Below are 23,226 nucleotides of genomic sequence, written 5' to 3'. Positions count from 1 at the left end.
AGTGGAAATGTTTCTGGTAGACTGGTGTATAGCGACACCATGAGTGGAAAAAAGAAATGACACACTGTAAATACGCTAAAACTATTATTATTAAAATGAGTTATGCTATTAATATTGTTAATGTTTTGTCTCTCACAGATCAGTCTTCTGATATACTTAAGCACAGGTTAACCGGAAAAATGAAATACGTTCTTACAATACATCAAGATGCAAAGTCATACACGGAATAATTCAAACTAATCATATCTGTTGAAAGGCTTAAAGATACTACCAAACCCTAAAGCTGACAGACAGACAGATAACAGGAGAGAAAGGAAAAAAAATATGTTTCTATGAGCGTATTCTTTTTCATTCCTATTAAAAGTCATACAAGCCACAATAGCACCAAGTAAAAACTACCAATGTTTCTATAGAGTTAGCCAATTCAACGTTAAAGCCCCACTGACACAAAGGTTTTTGAACACTCGATAGACCTTTTTGGTTCAATATGAATCCATGTGTAATTAAGAATACACTGAAAGCAAAGAATATGACAAAAAATAATAAGGAAACTTTAGTAGAGTCTGATCAGATAATACCCTAATTATAAGAAACCACCTGACTGGAATCACATAGGTCTTATCAGTACAATAAGGCATGTATACCAGACAACAGCAACAACGTTTTAAGTGAATCTCACTTGGTCTAAAACATAAACACTCAAATTGTACCATGAATTTTGTCTAAAAGATATCCTCCTAAATACATTGTGAGAATACAAGCCTCTGACTCAATCAGATTTTGCCAATTGTGTGAAAAGTCTCTTTCCACACCATCTTCAAACGTCTTTTCTATGATGGCCTAGTTTTGTGGGACGTATTAACAAGCACTGTCAGGTACAAATGAAGAAACATCACAACACCATGGGTTTTCAGATTGCCGTACCTTTGGAGAGACTTCAGGATCTCCAAACGCATCAGCAAAGTCTGTTGGACTTTTCCTCAGAGTCTGGTCAGCAGGCAGTGTGTTGTCATTGTAAGATGACACGAACTTAAAGTCACTGGTCCTAGAACCCGTTGTCAGGTAGGCGTCATAATTGTAAGTGCTGCGTAAAGTTCCTGTGCCGTCAACATCTGCGTAATTAGGGGGAGATAAGCGCTGGGGATGGCGACTGCTCCATCAAACAACAGTCTGGGCTTTCTCCTGCGACAAAACCTCACACCCAGGATGATGATAATGAAGGTCAGGAAAAAGGTGGACACAGACACCAGCGCGATGATCAGGTATGACGTCAGCTTGGAGTTCTTCTCATCATAAGAAATGTCCTTCAGTTCTGGCACCTCAGCCAAGTTATCAGAAATAAGTAAATACATGGAGCAGGTGGCAGAGAGAGAGGGCTGTCCGTTATCTTTCACTGCCACAATAAGGTTCTGTTTCATGCTGTCAGACTCAGAAATGTCCCGCTGGGTCCTGATCTCTCCGCTGTGGACCCCGATAGTGAAAAGTCCCGGATCAGTGGATTTGACTATATGATAGGACAGCCAGGCGTTCTGTCCGGAGTCCGCGTCCACCGCTATCACTTTGGACACCAGAGAGCCTCCGTGTGCAGCTTTGGGGACCAGCTCGGTCATGAAGGAGTTGCCCTCCGGGGCGGGGTACAGTATCTGAGGAGAGTTGTCGTTCACATCCGATATGAAGACACTGACGGTCACGTTGCTGCTGAGCGGAGGAGAACCGTTGTCTCTGGCCATCACGTGGACTTTAAAACTCCTGAACTGTTCATAATCAAACGACCTCACAGCGTGGATCACCCCCGTGTCTCCGTTAACAGACAGATAGGAGGACACCGGGGCACCGTTCACCTCACCGGGTAACAGAGAATAAATCACTGTACCGTTTTGTCTCCAGTCGGGGTCTCGAGCACTAACGGAACATAAAGTGGAGCCAGGTTTGTTATTTTCAGTCACATATGCGCTGTAGGACTGTTCCTCAAACACCGGTGGGTTGTCGTTGATGTCTGCTACAGATAACTGAACAGTTTTAGAGGAGGACAGAGGTGGAGAGCCCTCGTCAGTGGCGGTGATTGTAATGTTGTAATCAGACACTAGTTCACGGTCCAGTTGTCCTGTGGTCACCAGAGAATAATAGTTTTTAATAGAAGGAACCAACTTAAAGGGGGCGTTTTGCTGAATGGAGCAGCGGACCTGTCCGTTACTCTCAGAGTCTCTGTCCTGCACGTTAATGATGCCCACCTCTGTACCAGGTGACACGTTCTCAGGTATGGGACTACTGAGTGATTTCAGATATATAACGGTGCGTTGTCATTTATATCTGAAATCTCAATAACTAAGGTTGCATAGGACGCCAATCCTAAACCATCTTTGGCGCTGATCTGCATTTCATATGCCGATTCTTTTTCATAATCAATAGATCCAGCCACTTTAATTTCGCCTGTTTTAGGGTTCAGAGAGAAAACTTGGTTTTCATCCGAAACATGGTCAAATGCATAAGTTACTTCGCCATTCACTCCCTCATCCGCATCAGTTGCACTCACTGTGACTACAACTGTATCTAAAGGAGAGTTTTCAAGCAGAGTAGCTTTATAGACGGTCTGGCTAAACACTGGTACATTATCATTAGCATCCAACACAGTGACGTGAATGACTACAGTGCCTGATCTCTGAGGAGAGCCGCCATCAAATGCGGTAAGCAATAACATGATCTCAGTTTTGTCCTCTCTGTCTAACTCTTTGTCTAAAACTAATTCACAATGCTTTCGCCCACCTGCCTTTGTGTTTACATTTAATTTGAAATGGTCATTCTGTTGAAGTGAGTAGCCCTGAACAGCATTTTCTCCGATGTCTCCGTCGTGCGCCTCATCCAATAGAAAACGTGCACCCTTGACCGCTGATTCCTGAATTTCGAATTTAAGTGACTCCTCTTTAAATGCGGTGAATTGTCATTAATATCTTCAACGCGGATACTAACACGGTGCAGCTCTAAAGGATTTTCCAGTACGAGTTCCTGTTTTAGAACACACGATGCCTTTTTCGCACAAAGCCCTTCTCTGTCTATCCTTTCTTGCACAATCAAGTCTCCGGTGCTGAGATTCACACCGCAGTATTTAACACTGTTATTCTCTGTATCGATTCGGGCCTTGCGAGCAGACATTCTGCCTAAATCAAGTCCCAGATCCTTAGCGATATTTCCAATTACAGATCCACGTTTCATCTCCTCCGGGATAGAGTAGCTCACGTCTCCGTGGACGAGGTGGAGGGCAAGAAAAATTACAACAAGGCCGCGGAGCAGCGCAAATCTGTTGTTCCCCATTATAACGACGAAACAAAAGACCACAAAAATGTAAGTTTTCAACAAAATAAAATCCACGTTGCATTCGTGATCTCCTTGGATTTTCAAAATTAGTTAATCTGCAGCCATTATACCAAGCTGTTTTATTCCAGTGCTGCACAATACTGGAATCTGGCTTTACATTTCTCGACGTAAAAGGGTGGAGAGTGACCTTGCAGCCTCGTTTATTAGTGCACACTGACACCTTGAGTACTTTGTGAGATATAACACTGGGGTGTATGGTTTTCAGAAGGGGTATGAGAAACATACACAAATAACTTTATTTATCTTCAAACAAAAGCTAATTCGACAACTTGGGTTTCTTAAGAAACACTATGAAAAACACAAGTATTTTGATATTATTAATGGTTTTAAGAATAAAGCTACGTGGCAATACATATTCAGACTAACTGCACAGAAAAGGGAGAGTGTTGGTTTGAAAAAATGTAGCTGGAGATAAAACTGCTTTCAGCACCATGGATAGAGGAAGGGAATTCAAAAGTTATCCCCGGAAAGAGAGCAACCTTGCATGAAGACAGAGAGAAGGACTACAAAAAAACAAAAACAAAGTAAGAACAGCCTTAAAAATGTGGCTACAGAATTTACAGCTTCAGCATAAATAACAAGAATGTGTGCGTTTCATTATAATGTGAAGTGAAGGTGGTTGAGGCTAAGACCCCCCAAACATATTCTTAAAGAGCTGTTCAGCATGTCCGCACCAAAAGGGAACGCCTTGTTTGGTTAAAACTTCTATATGAGAGATGTAATATTAAAGCAATGACGACTTTCATAGGACCAAACCAAAACTCCGAAGTCAAAAACCTTTAGCTCACATCAGTAATTACTACACAAGTTAGACCCTTCAGCATTTCTGTTTCCCAGTTTAAAGACAGAAACTCATGAGGCATCAACAAAGTCTGTTGGACTTTTTCTCACAGTCTGATCGGCAGGCAGTGTGTTGTCATTGTAAAATGTCACAAACTTGAAGTCACAAACCAGAACCAGACTCATTCTAAGATGATCCATTTTCATAGTAATAATAGTAGGATTACAATCCCAAATGTTTACAATAAACAATGTCAGACCACACACTGTTTTTTTGTTGTCCCATGATGCATGCTGTATATAATATGGGTCACTTAACTAAATCAAACAAATTCCAGCATATGTGACCCTGGTCTTAGCTTTTATTCTGGAGTTAAATGCCATACAGACAAGCTCCCAGATAAGTCCATATCTCCATCTCTCTGTCTGTCTACATTCAGACGCTGGATTTAAACAGCAATATGTTTTTCGAGAAATGTCAGTGTCAGACTAATAGAATCAATCTATAAACAAAATATAACAGCTTCACCTACATTGATGGTAATAGATATTCTTCAAATTATAGTCGGGCATGTCAGATAAGAGCAGAAAATGTTTTGTTAGTAATGTTTATGAATGTTTCCTACCAACGTATGTTAATCTGTGATTCGTACAATGTTGGGGCATAGTAACTTAAGATTACCATTGTGAAATATTAGTCAATGAAAATGTATAATATAATAATGACAAAAGAATCAAATTAATTTAAGAAATTAAACAGTTTGAAAAGGGAAAACTCATGTGCATCAGTTATCAAAACAAAATGTAAGGACCTACCCACCACTTCTGAAAAAAATGTTATTTTCTTTAGATGAAAATTATAGCACTTGTTGCATTGGTACATAACTAAATTACTAATATAGAAAACTATAAAATAGACGTAAGTTGTAGGACCTCGGGAAGCAATTAAATACATAATATTTTACTAACGGAGAAGTTGAATATTTCTCATTTCATCTGATGGGATTTTTTCCTCTCATTGAAAACAATGGAGAGGAACAACATCACTTACAAAGTGGACATGTCTGGATATAAGGAAAGCTAAAATCTAAAACATATAAGCATATTTATATTTTAAAATTGTAATATATAACAGGACGGATGTAAGTTGCTACTGAAAAAGCAACAACAGAGTAGCAGCGAGGCAGCACAAAGGACAGACACAGTGTACTAGATGCAGCTCAACTAGACAAACATGTGAACGCACCAGTGATGTGTACTCATAAATACAAACTTATTACAGTATAATCTTAGACGTAACAGCTAATCTGACCAACAGCATTTAAAGACACTCATACTACAGTTGAATTTCACTTGAAGAGCTTGGGATAGAAGAGTCAATATATACTGAAGAAAAAAAGACTGAACAATTTATGAGGAGAAAGAGATGGACGGAGGAATAGATAGACAATCTATGATGTTTCAACAGAAATACTAAAAACGTGCTTGAGATGCAAAGAATGGTTGTGTGCATACAGCTAAATGACTGGTGATTGGTAAACCGGTAAAAAATCGAGCCAGACATCAGAGTCAAACCGCTTGAAAGAATATTTCCTCCAAACAAAACAAAATAAACACTGAATCTGGATATAAAAAACACAACTAAAATCAATATTTCAGATGCTCAGCTAAATGCTTTCCCCATCAAGTTAGATCACAATTAGGGACACCTAAAAAACAACATCTAGGCATTATAGCTTGTAGAAACTTTGAACTGGAACTAAATTAACCAAATACAAAGACAGTTATGGAACATATTCGATGGGTGTCAGCTAATAGCAGGACCAACGAGATGTGGCACCTGTTCCTACCTCAGGAGAAGCATCACAATCTCCAAACGCATCAGCAAAGTCAGTCGGACTTTTCCTCAGAGTCTGGTCAGCAGGCAGTGTGTTGTCATTGTAAGATGACACGAACTTAAAGTCACTGGTCCTAGAACCCGTTGTCAGGTAGGCGTCATAATTGTAAGTGCTGCGTAAAGTTCCTGTGCCGTCAACATCTGCGTAATTAGGAGGGAGATAAGCGCTGGGGATGGCGACTGCTCCATCAAACAACAGTCTGGGCTTTCTCCTGCGACAAAACCTCACACCCAGGATGATGATAATGAAGGTCAGGAAAAAGGTGGACACAGACACCAGCGCGATGATCAGGTATGACGTCAGCTTGGAGTTCTTCTCATCATAAGAAATGTCCTTCAGTTCTGGCACCTCAGCCAAGTTATCAGAAATAAGTAAATACATGGAGCAGGTGGCAGAGAGAGAGGGCTGTCCGTTATCTTTCACTGCCACAATAAGGTTCTGTTTCATGCTGTCAGACTCAGAAATGTCCCGCTGGGTCCTGATCTCTCCGCTGTGGACCCCGATAGTGAAAAGTCCCGGATCAGTGGATTTGACTATATGATAGGACAGCCAGGCGTTCTGTCCGGAGTCCGCGTCCACCGCTATCACTTTGGACACCAGAGAGCCTCCGTGTGCAGCTTTGGGGACCAGCTCGGTCATGAAGGAGTTGCCCTCCGGGGCGGGGTACAGTATCTGAGGAGAGTTGTCGTTCACATCCGATATGAAGACACTGACGGTCACGTTGCTGCTGAGCGGAGGAGAACCGTTGTCTCTGGCCATCACGTGGACTTTAAAACTCCTGAACTGTTCATAATCAAACGACCTCACAGCGTGGATCACCCCCGTGTCTCCGTTAACAGACAGATAGGAGGACACCGGGGCACCGTTCACCTCACCGGGTAACAGAGAATAAATCACTGTACCGTTTTGTCTCCAGTCGGGGTCTCGAGCACTAACGGAACATAAAGTGGAGCCAGGTTTGTTATTTTCAGTCACATATGCGCTGTAGGACTGTTCCTCAAACACCGGTGGGTTGTCGTTGATGTCTGCTACAGATAACTGAACAGTTTTAGAGGAGGACAGAGGTGGAGAGCCCTCGTCAGTGGCGGTGATTGTAATGTTGTAATCAGACACTAGTTCACGGTCCAGTTGTCCTGTGGTCACCAGAGAATAATAGTTTTTAATAGAAGGAACCAACTTAAAGGGAGCGTTTTGCTGAATGGAGCAGCGGACCTGTTGGTTATTATCAGAATCTGCGTCCTGCACATTAATGATTCCCACCTCTGTACCAGGTGACACGTTCTCAGGTATGGCATTTGCCAGAGATTTAACAAAGATTACAGGTATGTTGTCATTGATATCGGTGACATCAACAGTTACCTTTGTGTATGAGGATAATCCTAAACCATCTTTTGCTTTAATGCGCAAATCATATGTGGTAACAGTTTCAAAGTCAATCGCACCAGTAACTTTTATTTTGCCATTTTTACGGTCGATACTAAATATTTTCTTCACATCTTCAGTAACATGTCCAAATTCATAAATCACATCTCCATTGATTCCCTCGTCTGCGTCAGTTGCCTTCACTGTGACCACTACAGTATCTAAAGGAGAGTTTTCAGGCAGACTAGCTTTATAAATGGCCTGGCTGAACACTGGGGCGTTATCATTAGCATCCAGCACGGTGACGTGTATCACTGCTGTACCTGATCTCTGAGGGGAGCCACCATCTAGAGCTGTAAGGAGCAAATTGATCTCTTTTTGTTTCTCTCGATCAAGCTCTTTATCAAGAACAAGCTCTATTGTGTTTCCATTAGCAGCCAAAATGAAATTGTCATTCTTTTCGAGGCTGTACTGCTGAACTGAATTCTGTCCTACATCCGCATCGTGCGCCTCTTCTATCACAAAACGAGCTCCCCTGACTGCGGACTCTCGAATTTCTATATTGATGGATTCTTCGTTAAATTGCGGCGAGTTATCATTAATATCTTGAATGTGAAGACTGAAAGGATGAAGTTCCAGAGGATTCTCCAGTACAAGATCGCGTTTTATCACACACGACAGCTTTTCTCCACAAAGCCCTTCTCGGTCAATCCGTTCGGCCACAAATAAATCCCCACTACTGAGATTGATCTCACAAAAACGCTTGCGATTCCCTGCGGCATCAACACGGGCATTTCTAGCAGACAGTTTACTCGAGTCCAGGTGGAGATCCTTTGCTATATTCCCAATAAGAAATCCGCGCTTCATTTCCTCTTGAAACGAGTAGCTCACGTCCCCATGCACGGCTTGCCACATTAGAACGAAAACAAAACAGCCCTGCTGAAGCCCCATCATGGCAATGCGTTTGTTGCAGAACAAATGTCCTGGATTTGATTACAAAATCAAAAAGGATTATACAGTTAAGTCAAATGAAAATGAAAAGCCCTCAGCAGTTACTCTGTCTTCATCCAAGGACCAACAGCAACTGGAAAATTGCCCTTTTATTGGTCTATACACGAACGGGTGGAGTGGAAATGTTTCTGGTAGACTGGTGTATAGCGACACCATGAGTGGAAAAAAGAAATGACACACTGTAAATACGCTAAAACTATTATTATTAAAATGAGTTATGCTATTAATATTGTTAATGTTTTGTCTCTCACAGATCAGTCTTCTGATATACTTAAGCACAGGTTAACCGGAAAAATGAAATACGTTCTTACAATACATCAAGATGCAAAGTCATACACGGAATAATTCAAACTAATCATATCTGTTGAAAGGCTTAAAGATACTACCAAACCCTAAAGCTGACAGACAGAGAAAGGAAAAAAAATATGTTTCTATGAGCGTATTCTTTTTCATTCCTATTAAAAGTCATAAAGGCCACAATAGCACCAAGTAAAAACTACCAATGTTTCTATAGAGTTAGCCAATTCAACGTTAAAGCCCCACTGACACAAAGGTTTTTGAACACTCGATAGACCTTTTTGGTTCAATATGAATCCATGTGTAATTAAGAATACACTGAAAGCAAAGAATATGACAAAAAATAATAAGGAAACTTTAGTAGAGTCTGATCAGATAATACCCTAATTATAAGAAACCACCTGACTGGAATCACATAGGTCTTATCAGTACAATAAGGCATGTATACCAGACAACAGCAACAACGTTTTAAGTGAATCTCACTTGGTCTAAAACATAAACACTCAAATTGTACCATGAATTTTGTCTAAAAGATATCCTCCTAAATACATTGTGAGAATACAAGCCTCTGACTCAATCAGATTTTGCCAATTGTGTGAAAAGTCTCTTTCCACACCATCTTCAAACGTCTTTTCTATGATGGCCTAGTTTTGTGGGACGTATTAACAAGCACTGTCAGGTACAAATGAAGAAACATCACAACACCATGGGTTTTCAGATTGCCGTACCTTTGGAGAGACTTCAGGATCTCCAAACGCATCAGCAAAGTCTGTTGGACTTTTCCTCAGAGTCTGGTCAGCAGGCAGTGTGTTGTCATTGTAAGATGACACGAACTTAAAGTCACTGGTCCTAGAACCCGTTGTCAGGTAGGCGTCATAATTGTAAGTGCTGCGTAAAGTTCCTGTGCCGTCAACATCTGCGTAATTAGGAGGGAGATAAGCGCTGGGGATGGCGACTGCTCCATCAAACAACAGTCTGGGCTTTCTCCTGCGACAAAACCTCACACCCAGGATGATGATAATGAAGGTCAGGAAAAAGGTGGACACAGACACCAGCGCGATGATCAGGTATGACGTCAGCTTGGAGTTCTTCATCATAAGAAATGTCCTTCAGTTCTGGCACCTCAGCCAAGTTATCAGAAATAAGTAAATACATGGAGCAGGTGGCAGAGAGAGAGGGCTGTCCGTTATCTTTCACTGCCACAATAAGGTTCTGTTTCATGCTGTCAGACTCAGAAATGTCCCGCTGGGTCCTGATCTCTCCGCTGTGGACCCCGATAGTGAAAAGTCCCGGATCGGTGGATTTGACTATATGATAGGACAGCCAGGCGTTCTGTCCGGAGTCCGCGTCCACCGCTATCACTTTGGACACCAGAGAGCCTCCGTGTGCAGCTTTGGGGACCAGCTCGGTCATGAAGGAGTTGCCCTCCGGGGCGGGGTACAGTATCTGAGGAGAGTTGTCGTTCACATCCGATATGAAGACACTGACGGTCACGTTGCTGCTGAGCGGAGGAGAACCGTTGTCTCTGGCCATCACGTGGACTTTAAAACTCCTGAACTGTTCATAATCAAACGACCTCACAGCGTGGATCACCCCCGTGTCTCCGTTAACAGACAGATAGGAGGACACCGGGGCACCGTTCACCTCACCGGGTAACAGAGAATAAATCACTGTACCGTTTTGTCTCCAGTCGGGGTCTCGAGCACTAACGGAACATAAAGTGGAGCCAGGTTTGTTATTTTCAGTCACATATGCGCTGTAGGACTGTTCCTCAAACACCGGTGGGTTGTCGTTGATGTCTGCTACAGATAACTGAACAGTTTTAGAGGAGGACAGAGGTGGAGAGCCCTCGTCAGTGGCGGTGATTGTAATGTTGTAATCAGACACTAGTTCACGGTCCAGTTGTCCTGTGGTCACCAGAGAATAATAGTTTTTAATAGAAGGAACCAACTTAAAGGGGGCGTTTTGCTGAATGGAGCAGCGGACCTGTCCGTTACTCTCAGAGTCTCTGTCCTGCACGTTAATGATGCCCACCTCTGTACCAGGTGACACGTTCTCAGGTATGGGGTCAGAGAGTGATTTTAGATATATGACAGGGGCGTTGTCGTTTATATCAGTAATTTCAATAATTAACGTTGCGTATGAAACTAATCCCAAACCATCTTTTGCGCTGATCTGCATTTCATAAGATGAAACTTTCTCATAATCAATAGATCCAGCTACTCTCACCTCTCCAGTTTTAGGGTGTAAAGAAAATGCGTTGCTGTTTTCATCTGAAACATGATCAAATCCATAGGTAATTTCGCTATTTAAACCTTCGTCTGCATCCGTTGCACTCACTGTGATCACCAGTGTATCTAGAGGAGAGCTTTCAGGCAGAGTAGCTTTATAGACGGTCTGGCTAAACACTGGTACATTATCATTAGCATCCAGCACAGTGACGTGAATGACTACAGTGCCTGATCTCTGAGGAGAGCCGCCATCAAATGCGGTAAGCAATAACATGATCTCAGTTTTGTCCTCTCTGTCTAACTCTTTGTCTAAAACTAATTCACAGTGCTTTCGCCCACCTGCCTTTGTGTTTACATTTAATTTGAAATGATCATTCTGTTGAAGCGAGTAGCCCTGAACAGCATTTTCTCCGATGTCTCCATCGTGAGCTTCTCCAAGAAGAAAACGTGCACCCTTGTCCGCCGACTCCCTAATTTCGAATTTAAGTGACTCCTCTTTAAACTGCGGTGAATTGTCATTAATATCTTCAACGCGGATACTAACACGGTGCAGTTCTAAAGGATTTTCCAGTACGAGTTCCTGTTTTAGAACACACGATGCCTTTTTCGCACAAAGCCCTTCTCTGTCTATCCTTTCTTGCACAATCAAGTCTCCGGTGCTGAGATTCACACCGGAGTACTGAACGTTGTTGTCTTCAGTGTCGATTCGGGCCTTGCGAGCAGACAGCCTGCCCAAATCAAGTCCCAGATCCTTAGCGATATTTCCAATTACAGATCCACGTTTCATCTCCTCCGGGATAGAGTAGCTCACGTCCCGTGGACGAGGTGGAGGGCAAGAAAAATTACAACAAGGCCGCGGAGCAGCGCAAATCTGTTGTTCCCCATTATAACGACGAAACAAAAGACCACTAAAATGTAAGTTTTCAACAAAATAAAATCCACGTTGCATTCGTGATCTCCTTCGATTTTCAAAATTAGTTAATCTGCAGCCATTATACCAAGCTGTTTTTTCCAGTGCTGCACAATACTGGAATCTGGCTTTACATTTCTCGACGTAAAAGGGTGGAGAGTGACCGTGCAGCCTCGTTTATTAGTGCACACTGACACCTTGAGTACTTTGTGAGATATAACACTGGGGTGTATGATTTTCTAAAGGTATTTTTAAAAATATATATAAAGATAACTTTAGAAATCATACAAAAAAGCTAATTCGACAACTTGGATTTCCTTAAAAAACTATGAACAGACATATCAGTATTTGATCTTATTCATGGTTTAAAAAAGCAAGAAATCTGTCAATCACAAGGGAATGCGTTTTAGAATTTATAGCTTGGGCATATAAAATAAGTATGTGTGCATTTCATTGTAATGTGAAGTGAAGGTGGTTGAGGCTAAGACCCACCAAACATATTCTTAAAGAGCTGTTCAGCATGTCTGCACCAAAAGGGAAAGTATTGTTTGGTTAAAACTTCTATACGTGTGAGATTTAATATTAAAGCAATTACAACGTTACATAGGACCAAATATAAACTTTAAAGTCAACAACCTTTAGCTCCCATTATTAATTATTACACAAGTTAGACCCTTCAACATTTCTGTCTCTCTGTTTAAAGACAAAAACTCATGAGGCATCAGTTTTCCTCACAGTCTGATGAGCAGGCAGTGTGTTGTCATTGTAAGATGTCACAAACTTGAAGCCACAAACAAGAACCAGACTCATTCTAAATTGATCCGCTCAAAGCATTTCATCGTGATAATAGTAAGACAACAATCCCCAGAAGTTTATGCTAAACAATGTCTGACAACACACTGGTTATGTGTTGTCCCACGATGCACGATGTAAATTATATTGGTCACTTAACTATATTAAACAAATTCCAGCATCTGTGACCCTGGTCTTAGCTTTTATTCTGGAGTTAAATGCCATACAGACAAGCTCCCAGAGAAGTCCATCACTCCATCTCTCTGTCTGTCTGCCTTTCTGTGTAGATGCTGGATTCAAGCATCAAGATCTTTTCAAGAGATGTCAGTGTCAGACTAATAGAGTCAACTTGTGAACAAAATATAAAAGCTTCACCTACATTGATAATGGATGTTCTTCGAATTATAGTGAGACATCTTTGCCAAGTGCAAAAAAAAAAGTATATTGTTAGTAATGTTTAAGAAGGTTTCTTACTAATGTATCTCATTTTGGATCACCAATAAAGACTGAATGTTTGGACATGATAACTAAAGATTATTATTGTGAAAAAATAGTCAAACAATAATGAAAAACAGAATCATATCAATGTAAAAAGTGAAACCGGACAAAACAGAGCGATGGCTGTCAAAAGAAAATAAAAGGACCTACCCAACACTTCTGTACAATAACTTTATTTGCTTTAGATGAAAAGTTTACTACTTTCTGCATTGGCACATAATTACCAATGTAGAAAATGTTAAAATAGACATAATTGGTGTGATTTCATGAGGCAGTTAAATCCATAATACTTTACTGACTGTCAAGTCAAATATTTCTCAATTCACTTGAGGGGATTTTTTCACCTTGTTGAAAACAGTGGAGAGTTACAGCATTAAGTGGAACATAGACGTGTGTTAATATAAGGAAAGCTAAAATCCAAAACATAAGAAAGCAAATGTATGTTTTTAAATGGTAACAGGACAGATGTAAGTTGTTCCTGAAAAACTAACAACAGGGTAACAGCGAGGCTCAGCACCAAGGACAGAGACACAATAAACTAGAAGCAGCTCAACTGAAGACACAGATGCGAACACACCAGTGTTCTGTACAGGTATATATGAATAGAAAATGAAGCCTATTGCAGTCTTAGCTGGAGCAAACACGAAAACTGAGCAGCTACATTTAAGTACAGTATATACATAATATAGTCGACATTCAGTTGAAGAGCTGGGAGAGAGTGCTCGACATACAGTTAAGCAACAAAGACTGAACAGTTTATGAGGAGATGAAGATGGACGGAGCAATAGATAGACAATTCCTCATGTTTCAACAGGAATACTAAAAAACAGCTTATGAGATGCAAAAAAACTAAATGTTTGTGTACAATACAGCTAAACAGCTGATGATTGCTAAACCCCAGAAATTCAAGCAGATTACAGTGAAATCGCATGAAATAAGATTTCCGTGATGCAGGTAGGTCGAAAATAAAGGAACACATGAACAACAAATAACTATGACGCATTATAGTTTGTATTAACTTTAACTGGAACTGAATAACCAAAGAGAAAGACAATTATGGAAAATATTCGATGAATGTCAGCTAATAGCAGGACCAACGAGATGTGGCACCTGTTCCTACCTCAGGAGAAGCATCACAATCTCCAAACGCATCTGCAAAGTCAGTCGGACTTTTCCTCAGAGTCTGGTCGGCAGGCAGTGTGTTGTCATTGTAAGATGACACGAACTTAAAGTCACTGGTCCTAGAACCCGTTGTCAGGTAGGCGTCATAATTGTAAGTGCTGCGTAAAGTTCCTGTGCCGTCAACATCTGCGTAATTAGGAGGGAGATAAGCGCTGGGGATGGCGACTGCTCCATCAAACAACAGTCTGGGCTTTCTCCTGCGACAAAACCTCACACCCAGGATGATGATAATGAAGGTCAGGAAAAAGGTGGACACAGACACCAGCGCGATGATCAGGTATGACGTCAGCTTGGAGTTCTTCTCATCATAAGAAATGTCCTTCAGTTCTGGCACCTCAGCCAAGTTATCAGAAATAAGTAAATACATGGAGCAGGTGGCAGAGAGAGAGGGCTGTCCGTTATCTTTCACTGCCACAATAAGGTTCTGTTTCATGCCATCAGACTCAGAAATGTCCCGCTGGGTCCTGATCTCTCCGCTGTGGACCCCGATAGTGAAAAGTCCCGGATCAGTGGATTTGACTATATGATAGGACAGCCAGGCGTTCTGTCCGGAGTCCGCGTCCACCGCTATCACTTTGGACACCAGAGAGCCTCCGTGTGCAGCTTTGGGGACCAGCTCGGTCATGAAGGAGTTGCCCTCCGGGGCGGGGTACAGTATCTGAGGAGAGTTGTCGTTCACATCCGATATGAAGACACTGACGGTCACGTTGCTGCTGAGCGGAGGAGAACCGTTGTCTCTGGCCATCACGTGGACTTTAAAACTCCTGAACTGTTCATAATCAAACGACCTGACAGCGTGGATCACCCCCGTGTCTCCGTTAACAGACAGATAGGAGGACACCGGGGCACCGTTCACCTCACCGGGTAACAGAGAATAAATCACTGTACCGTTTTGTCTCCAGTCGGGGTCTCGAGCACTAACGGAACATAAAGTGGAGCCAGGTTTGTTATTTTCAGTCACATATGCGCTGTAGGACTGTTCCTCAAACACCGGTGGGTTGTCGTTGATGTCTGCTACAGATAACTGAACAGTTTTAGAGGAGGACAGAGGTGGAGAGCCCTCGTCAGTGGCGGTGATTGTAATGTTGTAATCAGACACTAGTTCACGGTCCAGTTGTCCTGTGGTCACCAGAGAATAATAGTTTTTAATAGAAGGAACCAACTTAAAGGGGGCGTTTTGCTGAATGGAGCAGAGGACCTGTCCGTTACTCTCAGAGTCTCTGTCCTGCACGTTAATGATGCCCACCTCTGTACCAGGTGACACGTTCTCAGGTATGGGACTACTGAGTGATTTCAGATATATAACTGGTGCGTTGTCATTTATATCTGAAATCTCAATAACTAAGGTTGCATAGGACGCCAATCCTAAACCATCTTTGGCGCTGATCTGCATTTCATATGCCGATTCTTTTTCATAATCAATAGATCCAGCCACTTTAATTTCGCCTGTTTTAGGGTTCAGAGAGAAAACTTGGTTTTCATCCGAAACATGGTCAAATGCATAAGTTACTTCGCCATTCACTCCCTCATCGGCGTCAGTTGCACTCACTGTGACTACAACTGTATCCAAAGGAGAGTTTTCAAGCAGAGTAGCTTTATAGACGGTCTGGCTAAACACTGGTACATTATCATTAGCATCCAGCACAGTGACGTGAATGACTACAGTGCCTGATCTCTGAGGAGAGCCGCCATCAAATGCGGTAAGCAATAACATGATCTCAGTTTTGTCCTCTCTGTCTAACTCTTTGTCTAAAACTAATTCACAATGCTTTCGCCCACCTGCCTTTGTGTTTACATTTAATTTGAAATGGTCATTCTGTTGAAGTGAGTAGCCCTGAACAGCATTTTCTCCGATGTCTCCGTCGTGCGCCTCATCCAAGAGAAACCGTGCACCCTTGACGGCCGACTCTCTAATTTCGAATTTAAGTGACTCCTCTTTAAACTGCGGTGAATTGTCATTAATATCTTCAACGCGGATACTAACACGGTGCAGCTCTAAAGGATTTTCCAGTACGAGTTCCTGTTTTAGAACACACGATGCCTTTTTCGCACAAAGCCCTTCTCTGTCTATCCTTTCTTGCACAATCAAGTCTCCGGTGCTGAGATTCACACCGCAGTATTTAACACTGTTATTCTCTGTATCGATTCGGGCCTTGCGAGCAGACAGTCTGCCCAAATCAACTCCCAGATCCTTAGCGATATTTCCAATTACAGATCCACGTTTCATCTCCTCCGGGATAGAGTAGCTCACGTCTCCGTGGACGAGGTGGAGGGCAAGAAAAATTACAACAAGGCCGCGGAGCAGCGCAAATCTGTTGTTCCCCATTATAACGACGAAACAAAAGACCACTTAAATGTAAGTTTTCAACAAAATAAAATCCACGTTGCATTCGTGATCTCCTTGGATTTTGAAAAGTAGTTAATCTTCAACCATTATACCAAGCTGTTGTAGTCCAGTACTGAACAATACTGGAATCTGGCTTTACATTTCTCGACGTAAAAGGGTGGAGAGTGAACGTGCAGCCTCGTTTATTAGTGCACAGTGACACCTTGAGTACTTTGTGAGATATAACACTGGGGTGTATGGTTTTCTGAAGGTATTTTTAAAAAATCTATAAAGATAACGTTATCAATCATACAACAAAGGTAATTCGACAACTTGGATTTTCTTACAAAAACTATGAACACACCTACCAGTACCAGTATTTAATCTTATTCATAGTTTAAAAAAGCAAGAAATCTGTCAATCACAAGGGAATGCTTTTTACATCATACAGCAACTTGTCTATTACTATGCAGACTAAAAACACGGAGGAAAATGGAGGGAAATTGTTTATTTAAAAAGATGCTGTTGGAGATTAAACTGCTTTCAACACCATGGGCAGAGGGACGGGGAAGGGAATTCAGAAGGCCTTTCCCAAAAGAGAGCATTACATTTATTCATTTAGCTGACGCTTTTATCCAAAGCAACTTACAATTGCTATACATGTCAGAGGTCGCAGACCTCTGGAGGGAACGAGGGGTTAAGTGTCTTGCTCAGGGACACAATGGTGGATGGGTCACAGTGGGGAACTGAAGAGGGGTCCCTCACACCAAAAGCAGGCGTCTTATCCATTGCGCCATCATCACCCAACTTTGCGGGAAGACAGACATGAAGACTACAAAAAGATGAATAAAAAATAAAAATTGCAAGAACAGCCTCGACAAAACTGTGACTACAGAATTTACATCTCGGGCATATGAACAAGAATATATGCGTTTCATTATAATGGGAAGAGAAGGCGGCTGAGGACAAGACCCCGCAAACATATGCTTAAATAGCTGTTCAGCATTTCCGCACCAAAAGGGAAAGCCTTGTTTGGTTAATTAAAACTTCTATACGTGGGAAATGTAATATTAAAGCAGTTACAACATTACATAGGACCAAACCTAAACTCCGAAGTCAAAAACCTTTAGCTCACATCATTAATTACTACACAAGTTAGATCCTTCAGCATTAAAGTCTGTTGGACTTGTCCTCACAGTCTGATCAGCATTGTCATTGTAAGATGTCACAAACTTGAAGCAACAAACAAGAACCAGACTCTTTCTAAATTGATCAACTTTAAGCATTTCATAGCGATAATAGTAATAGTAACACTACAATCCCCAAAAGTTTAGGATAAACAATGTCTGACAACACACTGGCTATGTGTTGTTGCACGATGCATGCTGTGCATTATATTGGTCACTTAACTAAATTAAACAAATTCCACAATCTGTGACCCTGATCTTAGCTTTTATTCTGTGTTTAAATGCCGCACAGACAAGCTCCTAGAGAAGTCCATCTCTTCATCTCTCTGTCTGTCTGCCTCTCTGTGTAGATGCTGTATTCAAGAAGCAAGATGTCTGCAATAAATGTCAGTGTCAGACTAATAGAGTAAATTTATACACAAAATATAATAGTTTAACCTTTCAGATTAATGTTAATGGATGTTCTAAAAATGATAGTGAAATTATAGTCAGACATCTGTTCCCAGCGCTAAAAAACTTTTGTTAGTACTGTTTATCAAAGTTTCTTAGTAACGTATGTCAGTGGGTGATCCATACAATGTTTGGACATGGTAGCTAAAGATTATTATTGTGAAATATTAGTCAAACAATAATGACAAAAACAGAATCAAATAAAATTTAAAAATTAAACAGTATGAAATGAGAAAAAGCATGTGCAATGGCTGTCAAAAGAAAATATACGGACCAAACCACCCCTTCTGAAAAATAACTTTATTTTCTTTAGATAGAAATTATACTACTTTCTGCATTGGCACATAAATACTAATTTAGAGAATTTTAAAATAGACATAATTAGTATGAAATCACGAGGCAATAAAATACATAAAACTTTACTGACTGTCAAGTCAAATATATCCCAATTCACTTGAGTGTTGTTGTTTTTTTTTTACCTTGAAGAAAACAATGGAGTTACAGCGTTACTTAAAAAGTGGAAAATAGACGTGTCTTAATATAAGGAAAGCTAAAATCCAAAACATAAGAAAGCTAATTTATGTTTTTACATGGTAACAGGACAGATGTAAGTTGTTCCTGAAAAACTAACAACAGGGTAACAGCGAGGCTCAGCACCAAGGACAGAGACACAAAAAACTAGAAGCAGCTCAACCAAAGACACAGAAGCGAACACACCAGGGTCGTAAATATGTATAGAAAATGAAACCTATTGCAGTCTTAGCTGAAGCAAACACGAAAACTGACCAGCTATTTAAATACAGTATATACATAATATAGTCGACATTCAGTTGAAGAGCAGGGAGAGAGTGCTCAATATACAGTTAAGCATCAAAGACTGTACAGTTTATGAAGAGAAAGAGACAGACAGAGCAAGAGATAGACAATTCCTCATGTTTCAATAGAAAAACAAAAAAAAAGAGGTGAAAAAAAAAGTTTGTGTATCACTGAATCTGGATATAAAAAATTATTAACATCAATATTTCAGATGCTGAATTAAGCACTTTGGTGAAGAAGGTAGGTCGACAAATAGGGGATGCATGAACAACAACACGTTATAGTTTGTAGTAACATTTTACTGGATCTGAAATAACCAAAGAGAAAGAAAATTATGGAACATATTCGATGAATGTCAGCTAATAGCAGGACCAACGATATGTGGCACCTGTTCCTACCTCAGGAGAAGCATCACAATCTCCAAACGCATCAGCAAAGTCAGTTGGACTTTTCCTCAGAGTCTGGTCAGCAGGCAGTGTGTTGTCATTGTAAGATGACACGAACTTAAAGTCGCTGGTCCTAGAACCCGTTGTCAGGTAGGCGTCATAATTGTAAGTGCTGCGTAAAGTTCCTGTGCCGTCAACATCTGCGTAATTAGGAGGGAGATAAGCGCTGGGGATGGCGACTGCTCCATCAAACAACAGTCTGGGCTTTCTCCTGCGACAAAACCTCACACCCAGGATGATGATAATGAAGGTCAGGAAAAAGGTGGACACAGACACCAGCGCGATGATCAGGTATGAGGTCAGCTTGGAGTTCTTCTCATCATAAGAAATGTCCTTCAGTTCTGGCACCTCAGCCAAGTTATCAGAAATAAGTAAATACATGGAGCAGGTGGCAGAGAGAGAGGGCTGTCCGTTATCTTTCACTGCCACAATAAGGTTCTGTTTCATGCTGTCAGACTCAGAAATGTCCCGCTGGGTCCTGATCTCTCCGCTGTGGACCCCGATAGTGAAAAGTCCCGGATCGGTGGATTTGACTATATGATAGGACAGCCAGGCGTTCTGTCCGGAGTCCGCGTCCACCGCTATCACTTTGGACACCAGAGAGCCTCCGTGTGCAGCTTTGGGGACCAGCTCGGTCATGAAGGAGTTGCCCTCCGGGGCGGGGTACAGAATCTGAGGAGAGTTGTCGTTCACATCCGATATGAAGACACTGACGGTCACGTTGCTGCTGAGCGGAGGAGAACCGTTGTCTCTGGCCATCACGTGGACTTTAAAACTCCTGAACTGTTCATAATCAAACGACCTCACAGCGTGGATCACCCCCGTGTCTCCGTTAACAGACAGATAGGAGGACACCGGGGCACCGTTCACCTCACCGGGTAACAGAGAATAAATCACTGTACCGTTTTGTCTCCAGTCGGGGTCTCGAGCACTAACGGAACATAAAGTGGAGCCAGGTTTGTTATTTTCAGTCACATATGCGCTGTAGGACTGTTCCTCAAACACCGGTGGGTTGTCGTTGATGTCTGCTACAGATAACTGAACAGTTTTAGAGGAGGACAGAGGTGGAGAGCCCTCGTCAGTGGCGGTGATTGTAATGTTGTAATCAGACACTAGTTCACGGTCCAGTTGTCCTGTGGTCACCAGAGAATAATAGTTTTTAATAGAAGGAACCAACTTAAAGGGGGCGTTTTGCTGAATGGAGCAGCGGACCTGCCCGTTACTCTCAGAGTCTCTGTCCTGCACGTTAATGATGCCCACCTCTGTACCAGGTGACGCGTTCTCAGGTATGGGACTACTGAGTGATTTTAGATATATAACTGGGGCGTTGTCGTTCACATCAGTGATATCAATAATTACTTTTGCTTCTGAAGAGAGACCATAACCATCTTTGGCCTCAACTAACACTTCATATTTCGATCCCTCTTCATAATCTATGTCACCAGACACACTGATTTCTCCAGTCTTCTCATCTAGTGAAAAAAGCTTTTGTGATTTATCTGATATTCGGCTAAATTCATACGTAACCTCTCCGTTGGCACCTTCATCTGCATCTGATGCACTTACAGTGATAACTGGAGTATGAAAAGGGGAGTTTTCCGGTAACGTGGCTGTATATACGGCCTCAGTAAACACCGGGGCGTTATCATTAGCATCAAGCACAACGACGTGTATGACTACAGTCCCGGATCTCTGAGGAGAACCACCATCCACAGCTGTGAGCAATAATTTCATTTCCTGCTGCTCCTCCCGGTCTAACTCCTTATCTAAAACCAACTCACCGTATTTACTGCCAGCATTTGTCGTCTGAATACTGAACACAAAGTGGGGGTTTTGTTGCAAAATGTAGCTTTCAACTGAATTCTTGCCTATATCAGCATCTTGTGCTGCATTAATGCGATACTTCGCTCCTTTGTCAGCTGATTCTGTAATTTCAAGCTTTATAACATCCTTCGGGAAAATTGGTGCATTATCGTTCACGTCCTGCACCTGCAGGGACAATCGGTGTAACTCCAGTGGATTCTCTAATAGCAGCTCGAATTTAAGAACACATGAAGGCTTTTCTCCGCAATGCTCCTCTCTGTCTATTCTTTCCGCAACGACTAAATCCCCGCTTCGAAGGTTGATCCCGCAATATTGTCTTTCGTTTCCTTCCATGTCAACACGAGCTTTGCGAGCAGATAGTCTGCCCACCTCCAGTCCGAGATCCTTGGCGACATTCCCAATAACAGATCCGCGCTTCAGCTCCTCCTGTACAGAATAGCTCAGGTCTCCGTGTGCGTGGTGCACCACAACAAAGAAAAAGACAAAGCCAACGCTTTGAAGAACGCCCCGTCTGTTCATCATCCTCAGACCGCACTACACAAATTAAAACACGATAGTTTAAACCATTAAAATGCCCTAATCGATCAATATGTGTTCCTCCCAAGCATTTGTCGTCTTTGTTGAAGGCTGTACAGAACACGGGGCTGGTCGATCCCAATAGTGGGTGGTGCGCAAAGCAGGCTGAACGTTTGACTCCTTCGCTGGTCTATACTGACACCGTGAGTAAAAATCGCATATAACAGTTTTACAGAAGAGATGGAAAATCCCTTAACACATTATCTGGTGGTTTGACCGTCATGTTTCAATAAAAACACATTTTAATAATGTATTTAAAATTCTAATGAAGCACTATCCCGTTGTCTTACTTTTGTTTAAGTAAAAAGACATGCTTGTTCACTGTGATATAATGCTTTATAAACACGACTATATCTCCCCCTGAAGTAATCCACCTAAAGTTTTTCATATTGATTTGCCAGCAGCTATGCTAATGTAAACCCTTCTACTGCTGATTAACTGAAGCTAAGCAGGTTTGGGCTTGGCCCGTACCTGGATGGAGGACCTCCTGGGACAACAACATTGCTTTTGGTCTTTCCTCTGGTACTAACAATAAGATCCCAGTGCAGTGATGGGGACACTACACTGTAGGAGCTGCCGTCCTTCGGATGAGATGTTCAACCGAGGTCCTGTGGTCACTAAAGATCCCCGGTGCTATGGCAAAATTCCCAACCTGGCTTTTACCATCTGGCCATCTAATCATCCCCCCTAGTAATTGGCTCAATGTTTCTCTGCCTCAAGCTGATGTGTGGTGAGCGTTCTGGCGCTAAATGGCTGCAGTGCATCACCCAGGTGGGTGCTACACATCAGTGGTGGTTCACTTCACTGTGAAGCGCTTTGAGTATCTAAGATAAAGCGCTATATAAATCCATCCATCCATCGTCAACCGCTTATCCTGCTTACAGGGTTGCGGGGGACTGGAGCCAATTCCAGCTTACATCGTGCGAAAGGCTTGTTACACCCTGGACAGGTCGCCAGTCCATCACAGGGCCACACATAGACAAACAACCACTCACACTCACATCCACACCTAAGGACAATTAAGGGTCACCAGTCAACCTAAGCCGCATTTCTTTGGATGGTGGGAGGAAACCGGAGCACCCGGAGAGAACACACATGGACACGGGGAGGACATGTAAACTCCACACAGAAACCCACGACCTTCTTGCTGTGCGGCGACAGTGCAAACCACTGCACCACCGCGCCGCCCGCGCTATATAAATGTAATTTATTATTGTTATTATTATTATTATTATTCCTAATAGTAAGGCAACATGCACCAAATGTTA

At 42.0% G+C, this 23,226-nt stretch overlaps 5 protein-coding genes and 1 pseudogene across 5 annotated transcripts in view; all 6 read right to left on the bottom strand.

Moving 5' to 3' along the window:
• Positions 1-23,226, bottom strand: part of LOC119889225 (protocadherin gamma-A11-like) — a 261,420-nt gene that overhangs the window by 202,164 nt on the left and 36,030 nt on the right.
• LOC119889259 (protocadherin beta-16-like) overlaps positions 1-23,226 on the bottom strand; it is a gene marked incomplete in the record, with an annotated part of 73,367 nt that overhangs the window by 37,982 nt on the left and 12,159 nt on the right.
• Positions 931-3,465, bottom strand: LOC119889275 (protocadherin gamma-A11-like). The gene is given in 3 exon segments (XM_038700180.1): positions 931-2,290; positions 2,293-2,928; positions 2,931-3,465. Coding segments are annotated over 3 exon segments (2,247 nt in total). The 5' UTR covers positions 3,310-3,465; the 3' UTR covers positions 931-1,058.
• Positions 5,949-8,486, bottom strand: LOC119889261 (protocadherin gamma-A11-like). The gene has a single exon (XM_038700170.1). The coding sequence runs from the start codon at positions 8,364-8,366 to the stop codon at positions 5,964-5,966; it is 2,403 nt and encodes an 800-aa protein (XP_038556098.1). The 5' UTR covers positions 8,367-8,486; the 3' UTR covers positions 5,949-5,963.
• LOC119889246 lies at positions 9,383-11,956 on the bottom strand (annotated as a pseudogene).
• LOC119889253 (protocadherin beta-15-like) lies at positions 18,790-22,015 on the bottom strand. The gene has a single exon (XM_038700167.1). The coding sequence runs from the start codon at positions 21,902-21,904 to the stop codon at positions 19,472-19,474; it is 2,433 nt and encodes an 810-aa protein (XP_038556095.1). The 5' UTR covers positions 21,905-22,015; the 3' UTR covers positions 18,790-19,471.

The sequence above is a fragment of the Micropterus salmoides genome, unplaced genomic scaffold (genome assembly GCF_014851395.1).
Source record: "Micropterus salmoides isolate LMB-PRFRI ecotype aquatic unplaced genomic scaffold, ASM1485139v1 Ms_hic_scaffold_5, whole genome shotgun sequence".
NCBI lineage: Eukaryota > Metazoa > Chordata > Actinopteri > Centrarchiformes > Centrarchidae > Micropterus > Micropterus salmoides.
Note: the sequence above shows the minus strand (reverse complement) of the source record. Positions and strands in the feature narration are given on the sequence as shown.

Excerpts from the sequence above, each read along its gene's own strand:
- LOC119889261 (XM_038700170.1), bottom strand. The coding sequence starts at position 8,366 with ATGATGGGGCTTCAGCAGGGCTGTTTTGTTTTCGTTCTAATGTGGCAA.
- LOC119889253 (XM_038700167.1), bottom strand. The coding sequence starts at position 21,904 with ATGATGAACAGACGGGGCGTTCTTCAAAGCGTTGGCTTTGTCTTTTTC.